This window comes from Dama dama, chromosome 15 (genome assembly GCF_033118175.1).
Source record: "Dama dama isolate Ldn47 chromosome 15, ASM3311817v1, whole genome shotgun sequence".
Taxonomy (NCBI): domain Eukaryota; kingdom Metazoa; phylum Chordata; class Mammalia; order Artiodactyla; family Cervidae; genus Dama; species Dama dama.
This window is the reverse complement of record NC_083695.1, coordinates 61,630,424-61,653,927: the sequence shown is the minus strand read 5'-3', so window position 1 is coordinate 61,653,927 and position 23,504 is coordinate 61,630,424. Positions and strand designations below refer to the sequence as shown.

General features: G+C 35.9%; 2 protein-coding genes across 5 annotated transcripts in view; one reads left to right on the top strand and one right to left on the bottom strand.

Annotated features, from left to right (window-relative positions):
* Nucleotides 1–13,476, top strand: part of LOC133070258 (protein FRA10AC1) — a 34,646-nt gene extending 21,170 nt beyond the window's left edge. For all 4 annotated transcript variants that reach the window (XM_061162208.1, XM_061162209.1, XM_061162207.1 and 1 more), the window contains exons 13-15: nt 3,458–3,496; nt 11,054–11,132; nt 13,291–13,476. In XM_061162208.1, coding sequence (XP_061018191.1) covers nt 3,458–3,496; nt 11,054–11,132; nt 13,291–13,333 — 161 coding nt within the window. In that variant the 3' untranslated portion in view covers nt 13,334–13,476. The remainder of the gene's footprint in view (nt 1–3,457; nt 3,497–11,053; nt 11,133–13,290) is intronic.
* Nucleotides 13,477–16,815: 3,339 nt separating this feature from the next.
* The window catches only part of PDE6C (phosphodiesterase 6C), a 49,004-nt gene continuing 42,315 nt past the window's right edge, over nt 16,816–23,504 (bottom strand). Inside the window, exons 17-22 of the mRNA XM_061162205.1 lie at nt 22,622–22,729; nt 22,474–22,537; nt 20,204–20,278; nt 20,005–20,088; nt 19,473–19,626; nt 16,816–17,502 (exon numbers count right to left, since the gene is read on the bottom strand). Of these exons, the coding sequence (XP_061018188.1) occupies nt 17,441–17,502; nt 19,473–19,626; nt 20,005–20,088; nt 20,204–20,278; nt 22,474–22,537; nt 22,622–22,729 (547 nt within the window). The 3' untranslated portion in view covers nt 16,816–17,440. The remainder of the gene's footprint in view (nt 17,503–19,472; nt 19,627–20,004; nt 20,089–20,203; nt 20,279–22,473; nt 22,538–22,621; nt 22,730–23,504) is intronic.

Genomic DNA, 23,504 nt, shown 5'->3' with positions numbered 1-23,504 from the left:
TGATCTTCCTTAGAAGATGTTTTTCCTTTAGTGTTCTGTATTTCAGTAGCTGATACGTCTGTCAACCTAAAAGCTAACATCAGAAGTCTGGAAATTATCCTTGTGTGTGTCAGTTGCTCAGTTGTGTCCAACTATTTGCGACCCCACGGACTCTAGCCTGCCAGACTCCTCTTTCCATGTTTATGTAAATCCCATCAGTTTTATCCCGGGTTATGTATTTCTCAAGTTTTCTCTGCTCTCGTTCAAACTAACCATGTGTTCTCATCTACGCTACTACTATATTATCCTTAGTGTTTCCACCACTGTCTTGTCATCCCACCTCCCTTCTCTTAATCCATTCTCCATCTAGCAGTGATTTCCTGTTGTTCTTAATATGTAACCAATGTCTGGACAAAGCCCAAAGGGTCTAAATGATCCAGCATACAAGGCTTGTTTCTCACTACTCTTCATGTTACTTTCACACTCCACCCACATAGCCTTTCAATTTCTAGAAAATGCCAAACTTCTGTACATTTAAGGACTGCATGGATGCTGCTTTCTCTCTCTAAAACCTCCAGGCCCATCCTAACTCATCCTTCAGTTCTAAGCTTAAATGTCACTTCCTCAGGGATCCTTCTCTGACCACAAATCTAAATTAGGACTCCCGTTTATAATGCTGTCACAACTCTAGAACTTTTCCCTCATTACACATATGACAATTATATAAAAGCACAAAGAGAGCAGGAGTTCTGTCTGCTGTGTTCATTGCTCCTCTGTCCCCAGCACCCCACTAGCACATGTTAGGCATAAATAATAAAGAATAAGAAAATTTCAGAGACAGAAAACCCAAGCAAAGTGGAATTGAGACATCTTTCTTATTTACTCTTTATTTGGAGTATCTTTGATAGAGAGTATCGGATATAGTTCTTTCTTTTTCAGCTTTGGTATGAAGCAGAAAATGACAACATTTTATCAGACTTTAGGAGGACCATATAAACCTGTTTAATATCTTTTTATTGATATTTGTGATTGATCATCTGTAACTAGGTTCATCTTGATGTGATACTTTCCTGCCAGGCCACCTTAATGTGTCCCAAACTTGAATAGTAATTAATAAGTGCTTAATATCTCAGCTGCCTTTGGACTGCTGACATTCCTCAAAGCAACCTACTTTCTTGACTTTTCTTCCTATCTTTTTGATCTCTCCCCAGCCGTTTTAGACTGTAGTTTCTCCTCAGTCTTACCCTTAGGTGTTGGAATTGCTCAGGGCTCTTACAGACCTTTTTTCTCTCTGTTCTCCCTGTGTGATCCTGTCAACTCCCATCACTCAGGTTACCATTATACAGAATGTTAAATAGGTAGATGGGTAGATAATTGGATGGCTAGATAGCTGAACCAACAGATAGAGAAAATGTAAGAAAGATCAATAACTGGACTTTGAGGACCAGTCTCCTTTGGCAGGTATGAACACAAAGGGATATTTAGGTAAACTGTCTTGGCAGAAAGTTCAAGATCTTATTCCTCCACCTCCATCCTGCCCCCAAGATCAGCTCCTTGAGTAGGCCTTGTCTAATTCCTTTCACTCTACTTTTCCAGGCAAGGCTAGTTCCCTGTTAGCACATTCTGATAGCACCCTGCACTCTACTTTAGAAATACATACCACTCTTGGAATAATTTATTTTCTGTTAAGGAAAGGACTGTGTGACTTGTTTAATTCTTTATCCCCAGTTCGTAAGCACAGTGCTTGCTCCCAATAGTAAGTATTCAGTAAATGTTAGGTGAGTGAGTCAGTGAAGTCAGCCAATTTCTGTGTTGCAAGGAACATCAGAAATGAGCCCTGGAAATCATGATTGAAAAGATATTCTATGGTTTAGCCTTTCAAAATATGGTCCTCTGCATTATCATCACTTGGGAGCTTGTTAGAAATGTATAACCTCAGACCCTTGCAGATCTCCTGAATTACAGTTGACTTCAGGTTCCCAGGATGACTCATATGCACAATAAAGTCTGAGATGCTCTGCTCTTTATCATGTACTTGTTCTGCCTTAGCTTTAATACCTCCAGAGAAAAAGAACCCATTATCCAAAATATTCCTTTACATTTCAGATAGTTGTAATTGCTAGCAGGTTTTTCTTAATATTTAATCCAAACCTACAACTTCTTCCTTTTAGTTCCAGCTGTGTGCCTTTTTTAAGATAATAGACACTTGGAAGCAGGTATCATGTTCCTTACATGACAGAGAAGAGCATGTTTCTTTTGCTACAGGAGGGCTAACCATGTTTTTATTTGCTCTCTGATGGCTGGGAAATAAGTAGGAGTAAAGAAACAATAACATAAAGCACTTGGCGGCAGTCCAGGTCTTGCTTTTCTTTGGAATCTTTATCATGTGCCTCTCACACCCTCTTGTCTGGCCTTAAGGGATCATTCGTGTGACAACTTGGACTAATTATGAGATCTACCCAGAGAGGTGGGCTTCCCTGAAAGCTCAGTTGATAAAGAATCCACCTGCAATTCAGGAGACCCCAGTTCAATTTCTCAGTCAGGAAGATCTGCTGGAGAAGGGATGGACTACCCACTCCAGTATTCTTGGGCTTCCCTTGTGGGTCAGCTGGTAAAGAATGCACCCTCAATGCAGGAGACCTGGGTTCGATCCCTGGGATGGGAAGATCCCCTGGAGAAGGGAAAGACTACCCCCTCCAATATTCTGGCCTGGAGAATTCCATGGACTGTATAGGCCATGGGGTTGCAAAGAATCAGACATGGCTGAATGACTTTCACTTTCATCCAGAGAGGTTGGAGGAATTGGTACTTCATCTGTTGTTCTTTTCTGACTTAGCAGGCTTCAGAAATATTTCCCCTGAGGTCTTCCAGCAGGACACTGTATATATAATAATTTTTTTTAAATTAATACGTCTTCAGTACTTTTCTGTTTCTCTCACTGGGTAACCATTGTGGAACTCAAATGTTTTGTGACATAATTTTTTCTGTGATTTTCAGTTACTGTGAATTCTTACCTGTATATGATCTTCAAAAAAGTATTAAGAAAAACTATTTATTTGTAAACTGCTCTTGAATGTTGAAAATCTGTAGATAAAATGTTGGTTATATTGTAGGTAATCTATGAGCTTTTTTCCCCGCTAGCAGCATGAGATATTTTTTATAGGTGTTTATTATTTTTTAAGTTTTGTGCTAGGTATTCCAGCCTGTGCAAGAGCATAAAATACCCCTGCCTAAAAGGACCTAATATTTTAATTAGGGAGATAAGTCAAAGGAACAGGGAAGATTAGAAGACTTTGAAGTGCTTTCCTGCAAGATATAAAGTAAAGTTTACTAGACTATAAAGTTGACTAGAAAGTAAACTAGACTACTTGAAAGAATTCTGGTTATAGCTATGGCTGTTATACCACTGCACAGTGATTCTTGACGAAACAGTGCTGGTTTTTTTGTTTTAATCACATTCATTTTTTGTTTTCCCCAGCGCATTCATCCTCAGTGAAATCAGAAAGTTCTGTCAACAGTAAGTATCAGGTTTTTATTTAATAAAAATAAATAGATTCAAGTTATTTGCAATTTGTGTTTCCCATAAATTGTGACTTGTCCTGTAATTTTTTTTCTACTGTGTGAGAAAAATCATAGGAAAAAAAACAAAAGTGTATTTCTTCCCCAAATTAGAGCATTTAAAAGTTTCTGATTTCAAGTATAGAAGAACACAATTTTTTTTTTCAGTAAGTAGAGTGGATACACATTTTGATTTCACATTATAGAGTGTGAAGGAAGAGAACCAAAGGGATAAGATTGGGATAGAAAAAGAATTGGGGAGATGGATTCACATTTAAGAAATGTTGCTTATATTGTACAAGAATGAGTGGTCTGTCATTTGGTGATTTTGATTAATCAAATATCTCTGTTTTGTGCATAGAAAGTAGAATGTTAGCAACTGGTTATTACTGGTCAACTTTTTAATGAGTTCTACAGTTTTCACCAGATTGGATTTCATTGAATATTTGCTACAAATCTTATTATTGTTTTTTTCCCTGCAGCATTCCAAAAAGTATTCACAATGGTTTACAATAAAATAAGATTTTTTTTAAAGGTGAAATCAAAATAATGGAAAAATAAGGTAGCATAGGAAAGTAAAGCTAGAGGTAAATTTAATACAGAGAAATGTTTACCAAAAAGTCTTGCATAATTGCAAAGGTAGATCACAAATTTGTCACTGTTCTTCCTAACAACCAAACCAAAGAAAGGACAGTACAATGATTAATTGTACCCATAAAATATTAAAGAGAACTCACAGGGTGTTCAGCTTTTTCCAGGCAGTTTTGAGAGCAGAATCTCCTGTGGGTTCGTAAAAGGGGGGCATCCATTTGTGATAAAACAAACAGTAATCTTGCATCTCAACAGTAATACAATCTCAAATTTCTTTAAGACCTTACAGTAAATAGGCTTAGGGTCTAAAAGTAAAATGTACTTTAATAGAATATTTAATCTATTTGATAGTATCTAGACGTATAGAAATTCAGAGATTTGAGACTTCTCAGCTTACTTGTAAATTTTTAAACTTAAGTTTTTTTTCTCATTTTCAAGGAATATGTCTATGTGGCAAACTCAGGAAGTAATTACTCTAAATCCCACCTTTCAAATTAAGTATTAGCATTTTAGTATATAATTCTTAATGGGAATTTTTAAGTGTTCAGTAATCAGAAATTTTTTTAAAATAAAATTTTTAAGATATTCATTGTTTAAAAATTTACTGAAGAGGGAGATATCAGTGGAGGCATTGCTCTAGTTTAGGAATACAACATATTCTTTATAAATTATTTTCCTCACACCATTTTGTTTTCAACATTTTTGAAGTGTCATAAAGCAATGATACTTCCCTTCTTCTCATGTCAATCCTAACGTATCAGTAGCTGCTTCTTCTAAATTAGGTTAAGTTTCCTGACAATGTATAGAACATATCCAGGCATGTTAAGCTATCTGAGGATGGAGTAGTAAGTATATATATTTTTAGAAAGCATAACAAGTTAAAATGGGAAAATTTATAGTTTTTGCCTATTTCCAACTATACATTGCAGTTAGAGGTGTGAAGTCCAATTTAATGTAGAAAAAAAGATTGTCCTTTTCCAATTCCAGTTTTTCATTATTAAAATAATCTTTGGGGGAAAGGTCTTTACTTGCCATTATATTCATTCTTTCATTTTGTCTTAATTCCTTCTCCCTCCCACTGTCCTCCCCCTGCCGCCCAGCTCTCTCAATCCTCCCTCATTTCCCAGGAGTAGCCATAAGTCTGTTAACTCTCCTCAGCTAGGTCAGACTTCTGTTGTAGGGAGGGGAGAATACTGTAGTCAATCTGAACAATATCTGCATTATCTTGGTTCTTGAAGTAGTACCATTTCAAGTAGGAGACAGTTACCTTGTTAGGGTTTGTCAAACCCAGATATCTTCTCAGGTTGTCAGTGACCTGTCTTAGGTGGTCTTGTCAATTTTAGAACTCAAATTTTGCTGTTTCTGTATTTCATTTCCATTTGGGTAATATTCAGTTACCCTTTTATCCCCTTGTAACATATTGATTGTTAAAACCAAGTCTAAAAAGAAAAGCCCAGTTTCTATGGGGAAAAAGAATTTTAACTTGCTTTTGTTAATTGTCTTAATCACAAGTAGTTTAGTTGTGTACCACATTTAACTTTAGTAATGGACACATGATATCTCATTTTGTAGATAAAAGCAAGACCCAGAGAATTTACACAAATTGCCTAAGGTCAGATAGCTGATTAATGGCAGAGCTATGATTAAACACAGGTTTATAACACCAAAGTGTATGTCCTTTTAGCTATATCATCAGTAACTTTCATCAGTGAAGTAAGTCCCCTCTTTATACCCAGTTTTGACACATACATTATACAAATTCACATTAAAAGATTTGGTCTGTGTCTCAGTTCTGTCTGTAAAATGGATGTAAAGAAGCTTGATGTCACTGGATTATTATCAGAGTCAAGTGAAATAATAGACATGTAAAGCATGTTCTAATATGAAGTAAGTCTTTGATAACTTGTAGTTATTATTATATCAGAGAAAAAGAAAATACTGGACATTAGATTTTGTGTTTGTTTTCTACAATAGGTTGGATCAAAAGTCTGTAAAAAGTCTGACCTCTCTATTGTTTTCATAGTTAGAGACTTGACACTTCTTCAGTAGGCTAAGTTATTTAGGTATCATATAATATCCAGAAAAACCAAGATGATAGACCTGCTTTTATTATTCAAAGCATGTGGGGAAAATTATATGCAGTTTACATTACATTCTAAAAGGAACATTGAAAACTTAAAGCAGGTCAAGAATAGAACAACCAGTGTTGCCAGAACTTGAAATGTTTTTATAGGAAGAAGGTTGAAGGAGCCTTAGATGTTTAGCTTAGAAAAAAGTGAAGAGGAAAGGGGAAAGGAGGTAGACATAGAAACTGTAGATATTTGCAAGACTGCTACTATGTAGGAGACTTATTTTTGGTGGCTGCTTGGCAGAACTAGAGACGATAAAAATAGCCCGTGGACTGATTTTTGCCTTAATTTAGGGAAAAACTTGTCAATTAGAATTATCTGAAGAATGGAATGGAGGAATGGGCTGCATCAGGAAGCAGTGAGGTGTTTAAGTGTAGATTAAACAGCCACTTGTTACTGCAGTCATTACAGTAAGATGTTCATTCATTGGTTAAGAGGTGGACCCCCAAGCTCCCCTTCCAACACAGAATCAGTGACTTAAATTCTGATCGCCAGTTGCCAATAATTACTGTGTAGATTTGATGCTGATGCAAATGCAAGCATCTGTTTTATGTTGCCCAGTCTTCTAATTGTTACTTCCTTATCAATATCATTCCCACCTCTGGCAGGTTGTAGCAGTTACCAAAGAAGTGATTTGTAGTTTCTGTCACCCTCAGGGAACTAGGTATTTTAGATTCATGTGTGTGTGTGTGTGTGTGTGTGTGTGTGTGTGTGTGTGTGTGTGTACATGTACATGCACATGTGCTCAATCATGTCCAACTCTTTGCAACCCCATGGGCTGTAGCCCTCAAGGTTCCTCTGTCCATGGAATTTTCCAGGCAAAAATACTGGAGTGGGTTGCCATTTCCTACTCCAGGGTATCTTCCTGACCCAGGGATCAAACCCGAGTCTTTTGCTTCTCCTGCACTGGCAGGAGGATTCTTTACCACTGGCGCAACCTAGCAGTTAGATTATTATAGATTCGTATGTTTCCTGCATTGGCAGGCAGTTTCTTTACCACTAGCACCACCTGGGAAGCCCTCATAGGGCTAAAAGGGACCGTCAGTCTTGTAGAATTTGATTCTCTAAGAATATTTCTTAGATCACTTTTCAGCATGTCCTCTATCAAAGGGAGTTATTTTATAATGTTATTCTAAACCGATTGTATTTTTTTAGTAAAACTGGATTGTCTGATAGCAGAAAGCTGGTGTAGGAAAGCTTGCATATGATAAGTACCCTTAAGAGGAAACAAGAGAACAGCTGGTGGTAAGGCCTTTTGAAATTAGCTGTCCACTTTCAAAAGCCTGGTAGGTTTGTTCTCTGACATCATTAACAGGATAACACCATGGTGATAACCTAATTAGTTTTTCTGTGCTTTTGTTAGCTCAGTTTCAGTTTCAGTTCAATTGCTCAGTCATGTCCGACTATCTGCGACCCCATGAACTGCAGCATGCCAGGCCTCCCCGTCCATCACCAACTCCCAGAGTCCATCCAAACCCATGTCCATTGAGTTGGTGATGCCATCCAACCATCTTATCCTCTGTTGTCCCCTTCTCCTCCCTGCCCTCAATCTTTCCCAGCATCAAGGTCTTTTCAAATGAGTCAGCTCTTCGCATCAGGTGGCCAAAGTATTGGAGTTTCAGCTTCAACATCAGTCCTTCCAGTGTACACCCAGGAGTGATCTCGTTTAGGATGGACTGGTTGGGTATCCTTGCAGTCCAACGGACTCTCAAGAGTCTTCTCCAACACCACAGTTCAGAAGCATCAAGTCTTCGATGCTCAGCTTTCTTTATAGTCCAACTCTCATATCTGTACATGACCACTGGAAAAACCATAGCCTTGACTAGATGGACCTTTGTTGACAAAGTAATGTCTCTGCTTTTTAATATGCTGTCTAGGTTGGTCATAACTTTCCTTCCAAGGAGTAAGTGTCTTTTAATTTCATGGCTACAATCACCATCTGCAGAGATTTTGGAGCCTAGAAAAATAAAGTCAGTCACTGTTTCCACTATTTCCCCATCTATTTGCCATGAAGTGATGGGACTGGATGCCATGATCTTCGTTTTCTGAATATTGAGCTGTAAGCCAACTTTTTCACTCTCTTTCACTTTCATCAAGAGGCTCTTTAGTTCTTCTTTACTTTCTGCCATAAGGCTGGTGTCATCTGCATGTCTGAGGTTATTGATATTTCTCTCGGCAATCTTGATTCCAGCTTGTGCTTCCTCCAGCTCAGCGTTTCTCATGATGTACTCTGCATATAAGTTAAATAAGCTGGGTGACAATAGACAGCCTTGACGTACTCCTTTTCCTATTTGGAACCAGTCTGTTGTTCCATGGCCAGTTCTAACTGTTGCTTCCTGACCTGCATACAGGTTTCTCAAGAGGCAGGTCAGGTGGTCTGGTATTCCCATGTCTTTCAGAATTTTCCACAGTTTATTGTGATCTACACAGTCAAAGGCTTTGGCATAGTCAATAAAGCAGAAATAGATGTTTTTTTGGAACTCTCTTGCTTTTTCGATGATCCAGCGGATGTTGGCACTTTGATCTCTGGTTCCTCTGCCTTTTCTAAAACCAGCTTGAACATCTGGAAGTTCTCGGTTCATGTATTACTGAAGCCTGGCTTGGTGAATTTTAAGCATCACTTTACTAGCGTGTGAGATGAGTGCAAATGTGCGGTAGTTTGAGCATTCTTTGGCATTGCCTTTCTTTGGGAATGGAATGAAAATTGACCTTTTCCAGTCCTGTGGCCACTGCTGAGTTTTCCAAATTTGCTGGCATATTGAGTGCAGCACTTTCACAGAATCATCTTTCAGGATTTGAAGTAGCTCAACTGGAATTCCATCACCTCCACTAGCTTTGTTTGTAGTGATGCTTTCTAAGGCCCACTTGACTTCACATTCCAGGATGTCTGGCTCTAGGTGAGTGATCACACCATTGTGATTACCTGGGTTGTGAAGATCTTTTTTGTTAGCTCAGTTAGTGAATTTTTGTAAAAATAAAGAGCTGGAGACTTTTGTCTTTTTCAAATGTTGTTTTGGGACATTGGCAGTTCCAGTGCTGGCTGTCATTGAGTTGGTGGTGCTAGTGTTAAAGAAACTGCCTGCCAATGCAAGAGACATGAATCTATAATATCTAACTAATAGATTGCACTAGTGGTAAAGAATCCTCCTGCCAGTGCAGGAGAAGCCAGAGACTAGGGTTTGATCCCTGGGTCGGGAAGATGCCCTGGAGTAGGAAATGACAAAGCTTACTCCCAAAGCTTTATAATTTTATCATCTTTGTGTGTAGATCATTCGAAGTATGACCCCTCCCCCTACCTTTTTTTTCCCCCCCTGTTTTTGTTAGAATTTGTGCTAGAATCAGTTAGGACCAAAGTTCAGACACACATGTTGATTCAAGGATCAAAGTCTAACAGCTAAAAGGCTAGAATCACCATGGCAAATCAATGCTGCTTTATTTTTGTGTTGAGTTTAACTATGGGACATTGTATCTTGACAAGACAAATTGGTGTCAGTTCTTTTCCAGACTAATGGTCATTATTGAAGAGGAATTATTTGCTAGCATAATTACTTTGTGGCATATAATTTTATTGTCTCATGATATGTGTTGCAGTATTTGATAATTTTTGGTTGATTAGTATAGGGTGGTTCATTTGAAACATCTCTTTTGTTGTATTTAAAAAATACAAGTATCTTTATTGTTTTTACTGATCTTTAAAGGTAATACATGGTTATTGTTTAAAATAATAATAAAAAAATTTGGAAGTGCCTAGAGAGTAAAAATATCCCAGGTCCACATGTAATATAGTCACTGTTAAGTTTGGTTATTCCTTACAAACTTACTATTTATATATATTATAATATATATAATATATATATGTATGTAGATATAATGTTTTAATACATATTGTATTATACTATACATGCTTTCTATAACTTACAAATTTTGATATAACATACATATTGCTCTATCACAGATATGCTAATGGTTTTGGGTTTTTTTAAGGGTTTTTTTTTTTTTAAACAGCCTTATAGTATTTATTTAACCAAATCCATAATCTCTAATTGGTGGGGATTTAAGTTGTTGTCTTTTGTTGTTGCTGTTATACAGTGAACATCTTCATATATACATATATATTTTTTTGAGGAGCTTGTTTATTCTAATAAATTTCTTAAAGCAGCATTGCCAGTCAAGGGTTTAAAGTGATCTATATTTCCAGATTTTCCTCAAGGAAAGGATATTTACTCCTAACAGTGTATGAGAACATCTGTTTCTTCATTGAATTGGACTTCTAGTTAATGTAATCAGCAGTAATTTTTTTTAAATCTGACAAATTTTTTTTTCATAATTTTACTAGCTAGTCCTGTATACTACTAGTTCAGTTCTTGAGGTCTTGATCCTAATGTAAATATATCTCTACAAAAATCTTAACCTGTATGTCTTTTGTATGATCAAGAAAAGGAAAAAACTAACTTAAAGACAACTGATGTGCAAGAGGTAATATAACTTAACTCTATATCCCTTTACAATATAGAGTTAATATTGGAATTGTTACTTTAACTCACTATAACTTAGAGAAGTTTCCCATGAGACTTTAAATCCTTGGTCTATTTGCTGAGGCTCTTTGGTATATCTCAGCTTATTCTTTTTCAAAAGAATTTATTACTCTGGAAAAGTGAATTAAATTTTCAGAGAGCCATAAAAATTGAAGCTAAACCACAGTTAAATCCAAAGTTAATTGCATTATTGGTGGATAGTTCAAAATGTGTTTTAAATTTAATATGCACATTTTTTAAAAATCTCTTTTAAATAAACAGGAAACTCTGATGAGGAAGAAAGTGCTTCAGAGTCTGAACTTTGGAAGGGCCCACTACCAGAGACAGATGAAAAATCACAGTAAGTCCTGATGTTAATAGAAAACGATATTGCATACCTTCTACAATCAGTCTAGAAAGCTATGACCACTGCCATTTTTGATAACTTAATGAAAAATTTAGCATCATGAATGTTGATTTAAAGCCAAGGACCATGAGATCAGAGTTTATTCCCAGTGATTGTTTATGGCCACGTGTATAGCCAACTTACCCAGCTCCCTCTTGGTGAGTAATTCTTTCCTCATTTCCCCTTAACAGATGACCCCCTAGACTTTGCTTAGGTTCTGTTTACTAAATTCTAGAGCCTATCCATGATGTTCTGATTGTCATAAACCTGTACAGGAGAATTCCTCAAAGATATATACAGGTGTCAGAGTTTTCTTGCCCCCAAAGACAGACAACTCAACACATACATTGTTCTCTGTTATTGGTTGGAAGAGCTGTTGGAATATAGGCTGGAATATTATCAGCTCTTATATACTGGGATGTTCACCACTTGAGCTTTATCTGTTGAAAGAGGATAAAATAATACCGACTACATAGTTTATTGTGAAAATTTAATATAATTAAGAATATAAAGCACCTGGTACAATACCTGTGAATATAATAAGCGCTCAATAAATTTTAGTCCCATTTTGTTAATCCAGTCTTATTAGTTCATAATAAGAGATTTGAATCAATCATAATTCGCTAACTTAAGTTGATGATAAAACATCTTGCTAATTGTATAATATGTTCTCAGTGTAATAGAATTCAAGTATGTTGAAAAGAGGCCTTTTTAAAAAAAAAAGATTGTTTTCTATGATCTTTTTTTCTTTCTTGCCAAATAAGAATTCGAATATAAGTGGTCATTATAGATCAGATTACTAAAAAGGTATTGCTATCCTAGTCAAACTATTAACTGAACTTTTGACCATAGAATTTCCCCTTGAAGAGCTGAAAATGAAAGAATAGGTCTCAGAGTCCACTCACCTTTATGGCAGTAAAGATCCATAAGTAAAGCCTAAGAGGGGTTCCATAATCCAGAGTTCTTTGTGACCTTATAAAAGCTTGACATCATGTACTAACATCTGAGTACACACAGAGGTTCAGCTAATTTCATACGTCTAAGTTCTTATTACAGTTTTAAAAATTCAGCTGCATTTTGCTGTCATGCTTGGGAAAAGGGACAGTAGTATGGAGAATACCAAATTGTAGGTAATTCTTAAATCAACTGTATCTGATTCTGTAGTTAATTTTTTTTTAAATTTGAACATGGTTGTGGGGGTTTTATCCGTCACAGTCACTTTTTTTTTCTCCCCCCCGTCACAGTCACTTAAAATGATGGAGTCTCATTGTGAATTTCTAATCTAAAAGAACATTTTCTAAAGAGATTGGTAGGCAGAATTTGTGTAGCTTGATTCTCTGTTCCCAGAAGGAAGAAAAGCAACTGTACATACACTTAATCTTCACAACAGCTCTTTGAGGAAATGTAATGTTCTTTATTATATAGATAAAGAAACTGAGCCCAGAGAAGTTAAATAACTTGCTTACCTAGCTAGTAGCTGACAGAGCTAGGACTTAAATACTGTCTTGACTCGAAAACCTGTGCTATTTTCATTGTACTGCTCTGGGCTCTTACCACTAATATTTATTTAGTACTTTAATTTTCATATTTTAATATATTATAGTTTAGTATCTCCTTTCAGAGTTCTATTCTTTTAGATATAATCTTCACTGCTACAAATACATATTTACTCTTCTCAGAGTAATAAAACCTGCAGCCTAAGCAGATCGTCCCTATTCTTAGGACTTGTATTTTTCCTTAAAATAGTTTTTTCATTAATTTGAAATGAGAATGAACAGAGTAATAAAGTCAACCAAGAACAGAGTAATAAAGTCAACCAAAAACATAAAGAGAGGCAATGATATAATACGAAGTACTTCAGAGTAAAATCTTAGGTATAAATATGTGTAGGGATACATGCCACCATATACAACACTTTAATCAGTCTGAGCATAGTCACGATTATTTTAGAAGCCAAGAATTACTTGATAGCTGAATCATGAAAAATATATATATATATAAAAGAACCAGCAAGTATGCTGGTTTGAATTACCTTAATTTCATATAATGTGTCACCTAGTAATTTTTTTCTATGTTGATTTTAATCAATATGTATACTTTTTCTTTTAAATAGGGAAGAAGAATTTGATGAATATTTTCAAGATTTATTTTTGTGAGATGAAAGAGGGATGCCTACATTCCTTAATGCAAAGTGTACTTTGAAATTCTTCACAAAAGTTTTGTCTACAAGTTGCAACTTCAGTGGTTTGTCTTTGGAAATAAAAAATCCATCTAGGATGGATTGTCAGATGCTTTGGAAGTATTTTCAGTTCTTTTGGAGATACTTTTCCCTATCTCATATATTTTTTCAGTTTCTTACCTACAACTGTGTTCCATCTGTAGCTCAAGGATGGACCTAGTACACTCCACAGAGATCCATTGTTTCTATTTTTATGGGTTTTTATTTCTTCCCCACTGATTTCACATTTATTTTCCCTTGCCTCAATTAGTTTATTTAAACTTTTAGGGTTATTGGGGTCTTACAAAATTATAAGGTAGATTATTATGTCTTCAACTTCTTTACTTTCCTTTGACACACAGGCACCCCTCTTCTGAACCTGTTTTTTCATTAACTACCTTTTCTTTTTTTCCTTACATTTCTCTTCCTTCTTGCCTCTGCCACATAAGGGAGTTTGTTATAATCTGATTTAATTCCCCAGTGTATGGGTAATTTATTATAAAATAAATTAATAGCACAGGAGGCCAAATGAGATCCCAGTAGTCTAAAGCAGCATATGTGTTCATGAAAGTTGACTCTCTAGTAAAGATTATGCAGTAATATAATTTAACTGAACAATGCTGTGTGCATAGAGCTTGTCTCAGATACAGTCATACATAATGGATATATGCAGAGATATATTATAAAATGTAACTTAATTTGGGGTTCATATGCCCAGGAGTCAATGGATGTGCTTCCAGAGATCTAAACACGCCTACAATCGATGTGCAAACTTTCGTGATTGTGTGTGTTTTAAGAGGAAAGGATCCATAGATTTCATCAAATTTTCAAAAGGATTTATTGATTTTTTTCCGAAAGGTCAGACCCATTTTTATAAACAGCAAAGAGGTGAAGAGTGGAAAAGATGCCTGATTTGGTGAGTAAGAGAGGACCTATAGAAAATAGGTATTTTGTTGAAAATTAAATGACATTTAAACATGGAATTATTGGCATTAAACTATACAACAGGTAATTATAGTATCTTATTTTTAAATAGTATCAGATTTTCCTTTTATTAAAGTTATTATTCATTATTAGATCGGTGTTATACATGAGACACTGTGCTAGACTTTGCTACCAAGGAAGTAGCTAGGAAGTGGTCATTTCTAAAGCATCAGAAAACAGTAAATCAGTGTTGATAACCAACAAATAAATAGTTTGTTGTGTCTTTTTCTTCACACTACTTTTAGTGAAAAAGAATCTTGATTTTGGAGGAAAAAATATTGAAATATCCAGCAGGAAAACTGATGTTATTAATAGAATATATGAAGCCAAAACAGTTTTATGATAAAAATTAGTAGTCATCAGAATATAAAACTCCTGCAAAACTAAACAATGACTGGGAAGAATATTCAAAGGCCCCTTTAAAATGGATTCATATATTTGGTATTGCAAGTATGGTTTATGGACATCAAGTTCATTTATAAATTTAAATCATTAAATGTAATCATGGTGTTTAATCCATTCATACACAGTGACAGATAATTGGAGTCATATTTAAAGGAGTCTTTGAGAAGGCCTCAAGATGATGTTTTAAATTTTTTAATTGAATTTTTATCTTTTATTGGAGCATAGTTGATTTATAGCATTGTTAGTTTCAGGTATACAGCTAAATGATTCAGTTATAATATATCCACTCTTTTATCAGATGCTTTTCACATATAGGTTGTTACAAAATATTAAGTAGTGTTATATAGTAGGTCCTTATTGATTATCTATTATCTAGATTTTAAAGATAATTCTCCAACAGACCTATTTTAAACTTTGCTGTAGTATATAGTCAGGGGAGTTCAGCAGACCATTGGCTTGAGATAAATTATGCTTTCTTATACTTGATCTTAAGCAAAGTGCCTGTTTTTGCAGACCTTCAGTGGTGGCTCATCTCTGTGCCTGAGTTTCTAGTGAATGAGGAAATAGTTTGAGCTGACTGATATTTGAGGGGCCCAAAATTTTATAAGGCTAAAGGAAGAGGGTTTCTTACATAGTTTCTAAAATAATCCTACATGGAGTTTCAGGATTATTTTAAGCAGTGAAAATAAGATGTACATCTATCACCCAACATGACTTATATAGACAACACTCATTTGGGTATATATATATTTTTTTCTCCGTAAAAATATTAACTTCCAGGCACTGTTCATTTATACCTGTTTGTCATGATATTTATGCAAAATATCATTCATTCATGTTTACTGAGTGCCTGCCTTGTGTCAAGCACTTCTCTAAGTGTGAGCAGAGCTGCAAACAAAACAGACAAAAATATTTCCTCTCATGGACCTTACATTCTAATGTGAGAGGAAGAGTCTTATGATTCTAAGTACCTAACTTGTAAAAATATAACAAATGGTGATATCTCAGCCGCTTAAAATTTAACATTATCTGCTTTATAACAGAACATTTGAGGTTGATAGAGCAATTCATTATAATTTAGATGTTTTACAAAAAAAAGTCAATGGTATAATTAATATTTGGTCTATTTTATAATTTGGTATGTCATTATAGATAAGAAAGAAATCTTCCCTTATGTACAGGTGTGTACATGTGGTAGAAGTAGTTGATTGTCTTTAGTTTCTTTTTTTAAAAAATTTATTTGACTGCATTGGGTCCTAGCTGTGGCATGTGGTGCAGACTCTCTAGTTGTGGAGCACAGGCTCCAGAGCATGCAGGTTCAGTAGTTGTGGCACAGGCTTAGTTGCTCCAAAACATGTGGAATCTTAGTTCCCTGACCAGGGATTGAACCCACATCCCCTGCGTTGCAAGGCAGATTCTTCATTACTGGACCACCAGGGAAATTCTGTTTAGTTTTCTTGACAATCAATATTTAGAATGCCTAATTTAAGATACTTCTAGTAATCACTTTTTTTAAAGTCACCTCTGTTGAAGTCCCTTTAAACTGTTTTTCATAGTAAAGCTTTTATATAGTCAAATCACATGCTGCTTAATAATGCATAACATTTATTAGCTGATTTAACTTTCATTAGGATTTATATAGGTCATGTCTTATAAAGTGATAATTCTATCAATGAGAAGAATAGTTCTGAATGTAATAATATATTAGTTACACATAAAATAATTGATTTCAGACTTGGGAGAAAGGATGGGCATAGGATGACATACTTTTAAGCTGCTGAAAGTGAAGTGGTCTTTACTATTCCATTATCAAGAGTAAAAAGTGGAGGAAAGAGATAAGCATTTCAGGTGGAATGACATTTAATATCCTTTTTCTTTGTTTCTTATATAGTACTTACATACATTATACATTCTGTACTGTATTTGCTCTTACATTAAGACATGTTGAGGAAAGATTTCTGGTTCAGAAAAGGATGTGAGGTATGAATCATGTTATGGGTTGAATTGTGTCTCACCTGAATTCCTGTTGAAATCCCGATTCCCAGTACCTTGGAATGTGGCTGTATCTGAAGCTAATAAGGTAAAATGAGGTCATATGAGTAGGTCCTAATCCAGTATGACTGGTGTCCTTAAAAGAGGAGAAAAGGACACAGACACATAAGAGAGAAGATGGAAGACCAGGTGAAGACGGCCATTGACAAGTCAAGGAGAGAGGCCTCTCGAGAAACCAGCCCTGCCAACACCTTAATCTTGGCCTTCTGGTCTCCAGAACTGCAAGAGAATAAATTTCTTTTGTTTAAGACACCCAGTATGGGGAAGGTTTTTTGTTATAGTAACCCTAGTAAATGAATACAATTAATAAGAACTTTTAAAAAAAGAATTGGTGACTAGTTTCAGGATTATATTATTTTTAATTTAAAACAAATTGGCACCAAAAATGCACTTATCTTTGTCTTATTTTGCACTCTTTTTGAACTTTATTTTACCCTCATGGCTTTCAGGCTAGCAGTGTATTTTCTTATGCTAGTCACAGGATAGCTTTCCTGAAGAGTCTCTGTTACTTGATGGTTTGATGAATGAAATTTGCTGATGTTCTTTTTTAATGTTTTCTTCAAATGTAGAAACAATATTTGTAATTTAGACCAGTTGGATTGTCTTACAACATTAGACATGTTTTGGACTTCTTGTCATCACCACCACCTCCTGAATCTTCTACAGCTAGTAAAAAGGAGAAAAGCAATATTATTGGGAGTCAGTGGATATATAGTAGTTTTTTCCTAATATTAGAATAACTATGTAGCCTAATTCATAGTTTTAACCTATATCAAGTACTAAGAGTTTGACCATTTTAAAACTTGACTTCATATTCAGAATTAGTCCATTTAGAAAATTAAATCTAAAAAAATGACTAACCAGTTAATGTCTCAGTTCTCAAAAGAACCACTGAACTATCCAGTCTGGGAATCTGAGTTGTTGCTTTGTGTTGCCTGGAGATAAAGTAATATTCTTAGTTTACAGAGACTTCTCAGTGTAGTAGGAAGAAAATTCAGAAGTAATTTTTTATGCAAATAAAGTATAGAGATGCATATCCAATATACCAAATACTAAATCTAAAAAAAAGTCAGGAACGATATACTGCTCATTGTAAAATTGGGATAAAGATTAACTGTACTGAGAAATAACTTTTTGCTTTTCACTTGCTCAGTAAAAATAACCATTTTTGTTATCTTTTTGAAGCTCAGCTCAGATCTTACTGCTTTCATGTTGAAATCCATCCCTCTAAGGACTTCTGTTGCTGTCTAGAGGACAGATCCATAAGGAGGCCTTCAGGGTAACACACCCATCTGGCAGAGCTGCCTGCACTCCTGGCTTCATCTGGTATTTTACTGTTTGCTCTCTAGACTCCAGCTACACCAGTTTTCAAGTTCTTCAAGTGCACCAAGCTTATTTCCACTTTACGGCCTTTGTGCATATTCTATTCTTTCCTCTCCTTTCCTTTAAAACTCTTCCTCCTTTCTTTGCTTAGAAAAAGCCTGTCTTCAGTGTAGCATAAACATCCTTCAGGAACGACTTCCCTGATGCCCCAGGTATGCTGCTTCTGATAATTATAGTTAAATAATCGATTTTTCACTTGGTGCTCCCCTACCAGGTGGTAAGCTCTATGAGATAAGGACCCCATCTTTCCCCAGGGCCTGCCTAACACAGGGCCTTGTACAGAATACACAGCCACTAAACATTTAAGTGAATGTATATCCCAGAGTCAGGAACTCCTGCTTTTATTCTGTTGAAGGATATCCTTAACCCTTTAAGCAAAATGCTTTCTCCCTCTGAATTCTTTAAAATATCACTAAACACATGAACCATCTAAAAAGAATGTTGCTTTTTTTTCTTTTAACAAGGCCTTTCCAGACAGAGATGGTTTATTAAACAATAAGAATTTCTTACAAAACCTTTTAAGTCTGGAGCTCTTGAGACAAAATACGAAATGATGACATTAATATTCCACTTTCAAGATGACATTTGAGTCATCTGATGAACTAATAGGTGATGTAAGCATCTTAACAGAGGCTTTCTGAAGATTATGTTAAACCTAACTGAGTGACTTCAGGAGTAGAAATTTCATCAGGATAAACAGCACTACAGAGAAACATCTGAGGCACAGAGTCTTAGGGTACCTTCAAGTCACCCCACTCTGTTGGCCAGCTTTACTTCTAGGGCTTCCTTAGATCTGGAAATGAGGCTGGAGATCTGTAAAGCTTTCTCATTAAGCTCAGAGAGGCTAAGCAAGATGCCCAAAGTCTTACAGCTAACACAGAATGTTAGGACTAAAATTATTTTCTCACCTAAACCTGATTGATCACACTAATCCTATGGTTTTCATATTATTTCTTAAAATTCAGTATTCTGCAGAGGTACCTCAGGAGCCACTTTATTGAGTGGATGAAGAAACCTAGTCCTAACCCCAACTTCAACTGGACCAAGCAATTCCATTGGGAATTATAAAGTAAAATCTTGTTCAAGGGGATAAAAACCCTGAAAACCACTAATCAGCTTCTAATAATTCTCAGTCTGTGGGCAGTAAAGCAAATTTCCTGTTTGCATTTACTTTTTATGCTTTTGTCATGTGAAATTAAGCTCTGCTGGACTTACAGCTACTTGAGAAGAAGCCAAAACAGATTCCATCTAACCTTTTTCAGTCGTATTTCCTTCTTCCTGCTTTTTCATCTCTTCAATTACCTTCATCTTTTCATCATACTCATCAGCTAGGGATTTCCATTCCACTCTGTTGTTTTGAAGACCATTCAGCATAGGTGTGATTTCTTTGTGAAACCGTGAGAACTCCTAGGGAGAAATTTGGGTCAGAAACTACTTAAATCATTTGGTTCATTTTCAGTACCTTTCATATGCAGAGAAGGAGCCTTAAGGAATTACTACAGTGCTCAGAGCTGTTAGGATGAGATTAATTCAGTACCTTGAAAGTGGGAAATGTAGCTCTTGTCTTTCCTGCTCACCTAAGTAAGTTTATTCTTAGTTCTCTCACCTTTCATTGCATCCTTGAAGGAAAGATAAGGGTAATACCTCAAACTATCTTGGAGAAATGACGACACCCTTAGTGACTTTCCATGAGGGATGAGAGTGACTTTGATTTTAGTTACAGTTTGAAAGAAAAATTCTCATCCAGAAAATGATATATTTCACTCAAGTAATCTATTTACTTACCTTATATACAAAAGTACAGACAAAGTCAATAAATCCAACTTGAAGTTTAGGTAGTTCATCTTTTTTGTTTCTGTCCATCATAGGCTAGAAAGAGAAATAAATTCTTTAAAGATAATTTTCTAAGATCCAGTGGACAAAACAGACTGATTTGTATCGATAATTTTTAATCAGTAGTGCATTTTTATGTCAAGGGTTTTACAATGGGTTGTTGCTGCAGCACTGTTCTCTCCAGATCTCCTTGTTCCCAAAATTCATTTGCAACCAGGAGTGCTACCTGCAAAGAAGGAGGACATGATTCATGAAAGTCATGGTTCAGACTTATTAACAGAGAATTTGCATTTTATTATAACATTTTATCCTTAAATGAGTAACATTTAAGAACAGAATTTATAATTAATGCTTGAGATATTGTCATACCATATGCTCTTTGGCTTTAAAATGATGTTATTTACAGATTATATTGAAATGTGCAAGGGGGATTTCTCTTCCTACTTCAGTGTGATAGACTCCTTCTGGGTGTGCCAATCTCCTAGCTGCTATTGTCACCACCTCTCAACAATAAAAAGGGGAGAAGGGAGGATGTCTAATTCCATTTCATTATGATTCAAGCTCCAAAGCTTCCCAGATCCTCCTCTTGTCCTGCTTATCATCTGCCAGCATCTAGCATGTATCTGCCTATGTGTTTATGCACATACATGCACAGCTTAGAACATGACTTCACCTGATTATGTTGTGGGGATATTGAGAGTTAATTTATATGGTTTTTTAAAAACCATATTTATCAAGTTTGTTGAACACCTTCTAGCTGCCTTACATTGACATGATCCAGGCTTACCAAGAGGAGTTAAGATGTGACCTTGATCTTTAAGATGCTTACAGTCTAATGAAGTCAGTCATGTAAAGAATGTGGAAAGTTCTATCATTTCAACACTATCAACTGCTGTGGATCAAGGAGAAAGATAAGGGAGGTTGTATTTATGCTGTATCATCAAAGAAGACTAGTAGTTTACCAGTAAAGAAGAAAGGGAAGACTTTGTGCAGATAAAGTTGAATGTTTAGGGCTTGTGTGAGTAGGAGCTTAAGAGTGTGAGGCAGTAACATGGGAAATAAGAGAAATAAATTGGGGAGTGTGAGTTAAGGACAGGTAGCAACAAACCATGTATGCTTCACTGGGAAGTTTAACTTGATTCTCTGGGCCAGTAGTTCTTTTTCTTTGAGCCGTACGGTCCCTCCAAAGTGCACAAGTGGTACAAAAGTGGATGCCAAGAGAGATTATAAAGTACAGTAACTGCTTTTTCCTCTTATAAAAAGTGATCTATGTACAACTTTTTGTGCAAGGAAAATGGACATTGCTTTTTTCTTTAAAAAAAGGTTGAAAACCTCCATTAGTGGGGAGTTTAGAAGGCTTCTTAAGCAAAGCAGTAGCGAAGCAGAGCTCTATTTATAAGCATTCCAGCAGCAACTCAGAGAAAGGTTGGAGAGTTCATCCTAAGAGAGGATCACTTAGGAGGCTGCCACCATAGTTCTGATGACAGGGAAGTAAGACCTAAGAGGGTGGCAAGAGTGATGGACAGAAATGGTTTTGAAATGAGGGAGATGGACTCAAGCATGAGCCCAGGTTTTTGGCTTGGGTGACTATGTAGATAAAAGAATTGAGGAGGAAGAGCAGGCAGTTGGTGAGGAGGGAGCACAGGTATCTGGTTTGGAGCCCAGCTATTCTATCTTAACAGATACAATCCACATTTACAGTTGAACCCAGGGAATTCTGGCCTCTTCTGCTTAGGGTTTTCCCTATGAATTAACTGAGGGAGAATTCTTTCATCGATTAGTAAGAAACCAAGTGGTAAGCAGGTGGCTCCCACTCATTCCCCACACTCCCCAAGGGTGAGGAAGACCTTCCTTAGAAGACGCCCTTAAACTGAACCTGCAGATAGTGCCGTCTCATGACTGACAGCACACAGAAGAGACTAGGAGCAAAACCACCCTTGAGGGATGAAGGCACTAGTGATTCATCCTTGCCTATCATGTTTTATCTCTACTAAAAACCCAGACACTCCATGAATAATTTTATGTAAACTTCTTACAGCCTGTCCAGTGATAACAGGAATTCTTTCCAGAAAGCATTTTCTTTCTAGGTTCCTTCTGTTTCCCTTGTCCTGGGCCTAACCAGATGACCTACTGACATTTGTGAGCTCTTGAAAGCTGTTTGCTTTTCTTCTCTAACAGAAACCCAACAGGGAACATTGTACTTTTTTGTCTTAACTTCTTAACTTCCTTTTTCTTCTTTGTAAATTATAAACTGATGGTTTCAGAGGACAGGTCCAGGGTAATGAAGGTAATTGCTTTTAAAATATATAGTCATATAATTGGTTATAATTAAATTCTGAGGTTGCCAGATACCTTCACATTCACTGTCTTATGGCGCCTAGGCAAAGCCCAAGGGCCTGACAGAAAATGGGAACCACTCACCTGACTTTGTACCTCCCAGGGCTTGGTTATAGCTGACAGATCACACGCAGTCATCATCATCGCCCTGTGAAAGAAAACAAAACATGTTTAAATAGAAATATAAAACAAGTTATTTTTGCCAAAAGCAAAATAAAATTTGATTTCTCACATGATAATCTCTTTTTTGGTTGGATCAATGGTTACATATTTGATGGCCTCTTCTTCAGTTTCCATTTTTTCACAGGCATCAACAATTTTTTGAAACATGGTTCTCTTCCTAAAAAAGAGACAACTGTGCAACAATTTTAGCATATAAGACCAGAGGTTTAAAGTGTCTTTAATATGTCCTTTCAGGTTTCATGTTTCCACTTTGCATCAGTTGTCCACATTGTGGACCTAGGGAGGAGAACAGGGAATGGCTGTGTAACCTTGATACAGAAAGGGTTTAAGACAGAAATATCACAAGTCAGAAAGGAAAAAAAAATTAGTAAATTCAAATACATTAAAACTAAGAGCTATATGTGACAAAAAGAGATCATAACAAAGGCCACAGGCTATGATGAGACATTGTAAAGTATAAAACTAACCAAATATTAGAACCTAAAATATATGAAAAGGTATAAAATTATAAGTGTGAATAATAATAATCTGTCTCACGCTCAAATTAACAAATATATTTAAATATGCCCAGATCAAGAAGAGAACAGATATGGAATAATAGGAACTCTTGTAACACTGCTGGGAGGAGTTTAAATTGGCATACCTACTAAGGAGTGTAGGAGTTTTGCCATGTGGTATAAAATTGAAGATATGCAAACCTTCCAGCAATTCCCATATGTACTTTACAGAAACTTATATACACAAACATATACAATGTTGGCAGTGATGAAAAATTGGAAATAATCTAAATGTCCATGAATAGAAGAATGGCTAAATTAATTATGATAAAAATTACACAGTTGAATATACATTTAAAAAGAATGACCTGGATCTCAATTTACCACCAAGCTAAATCTTCAAAGTATTGTTTGAAAACAAGTTGCAGAAAGGTA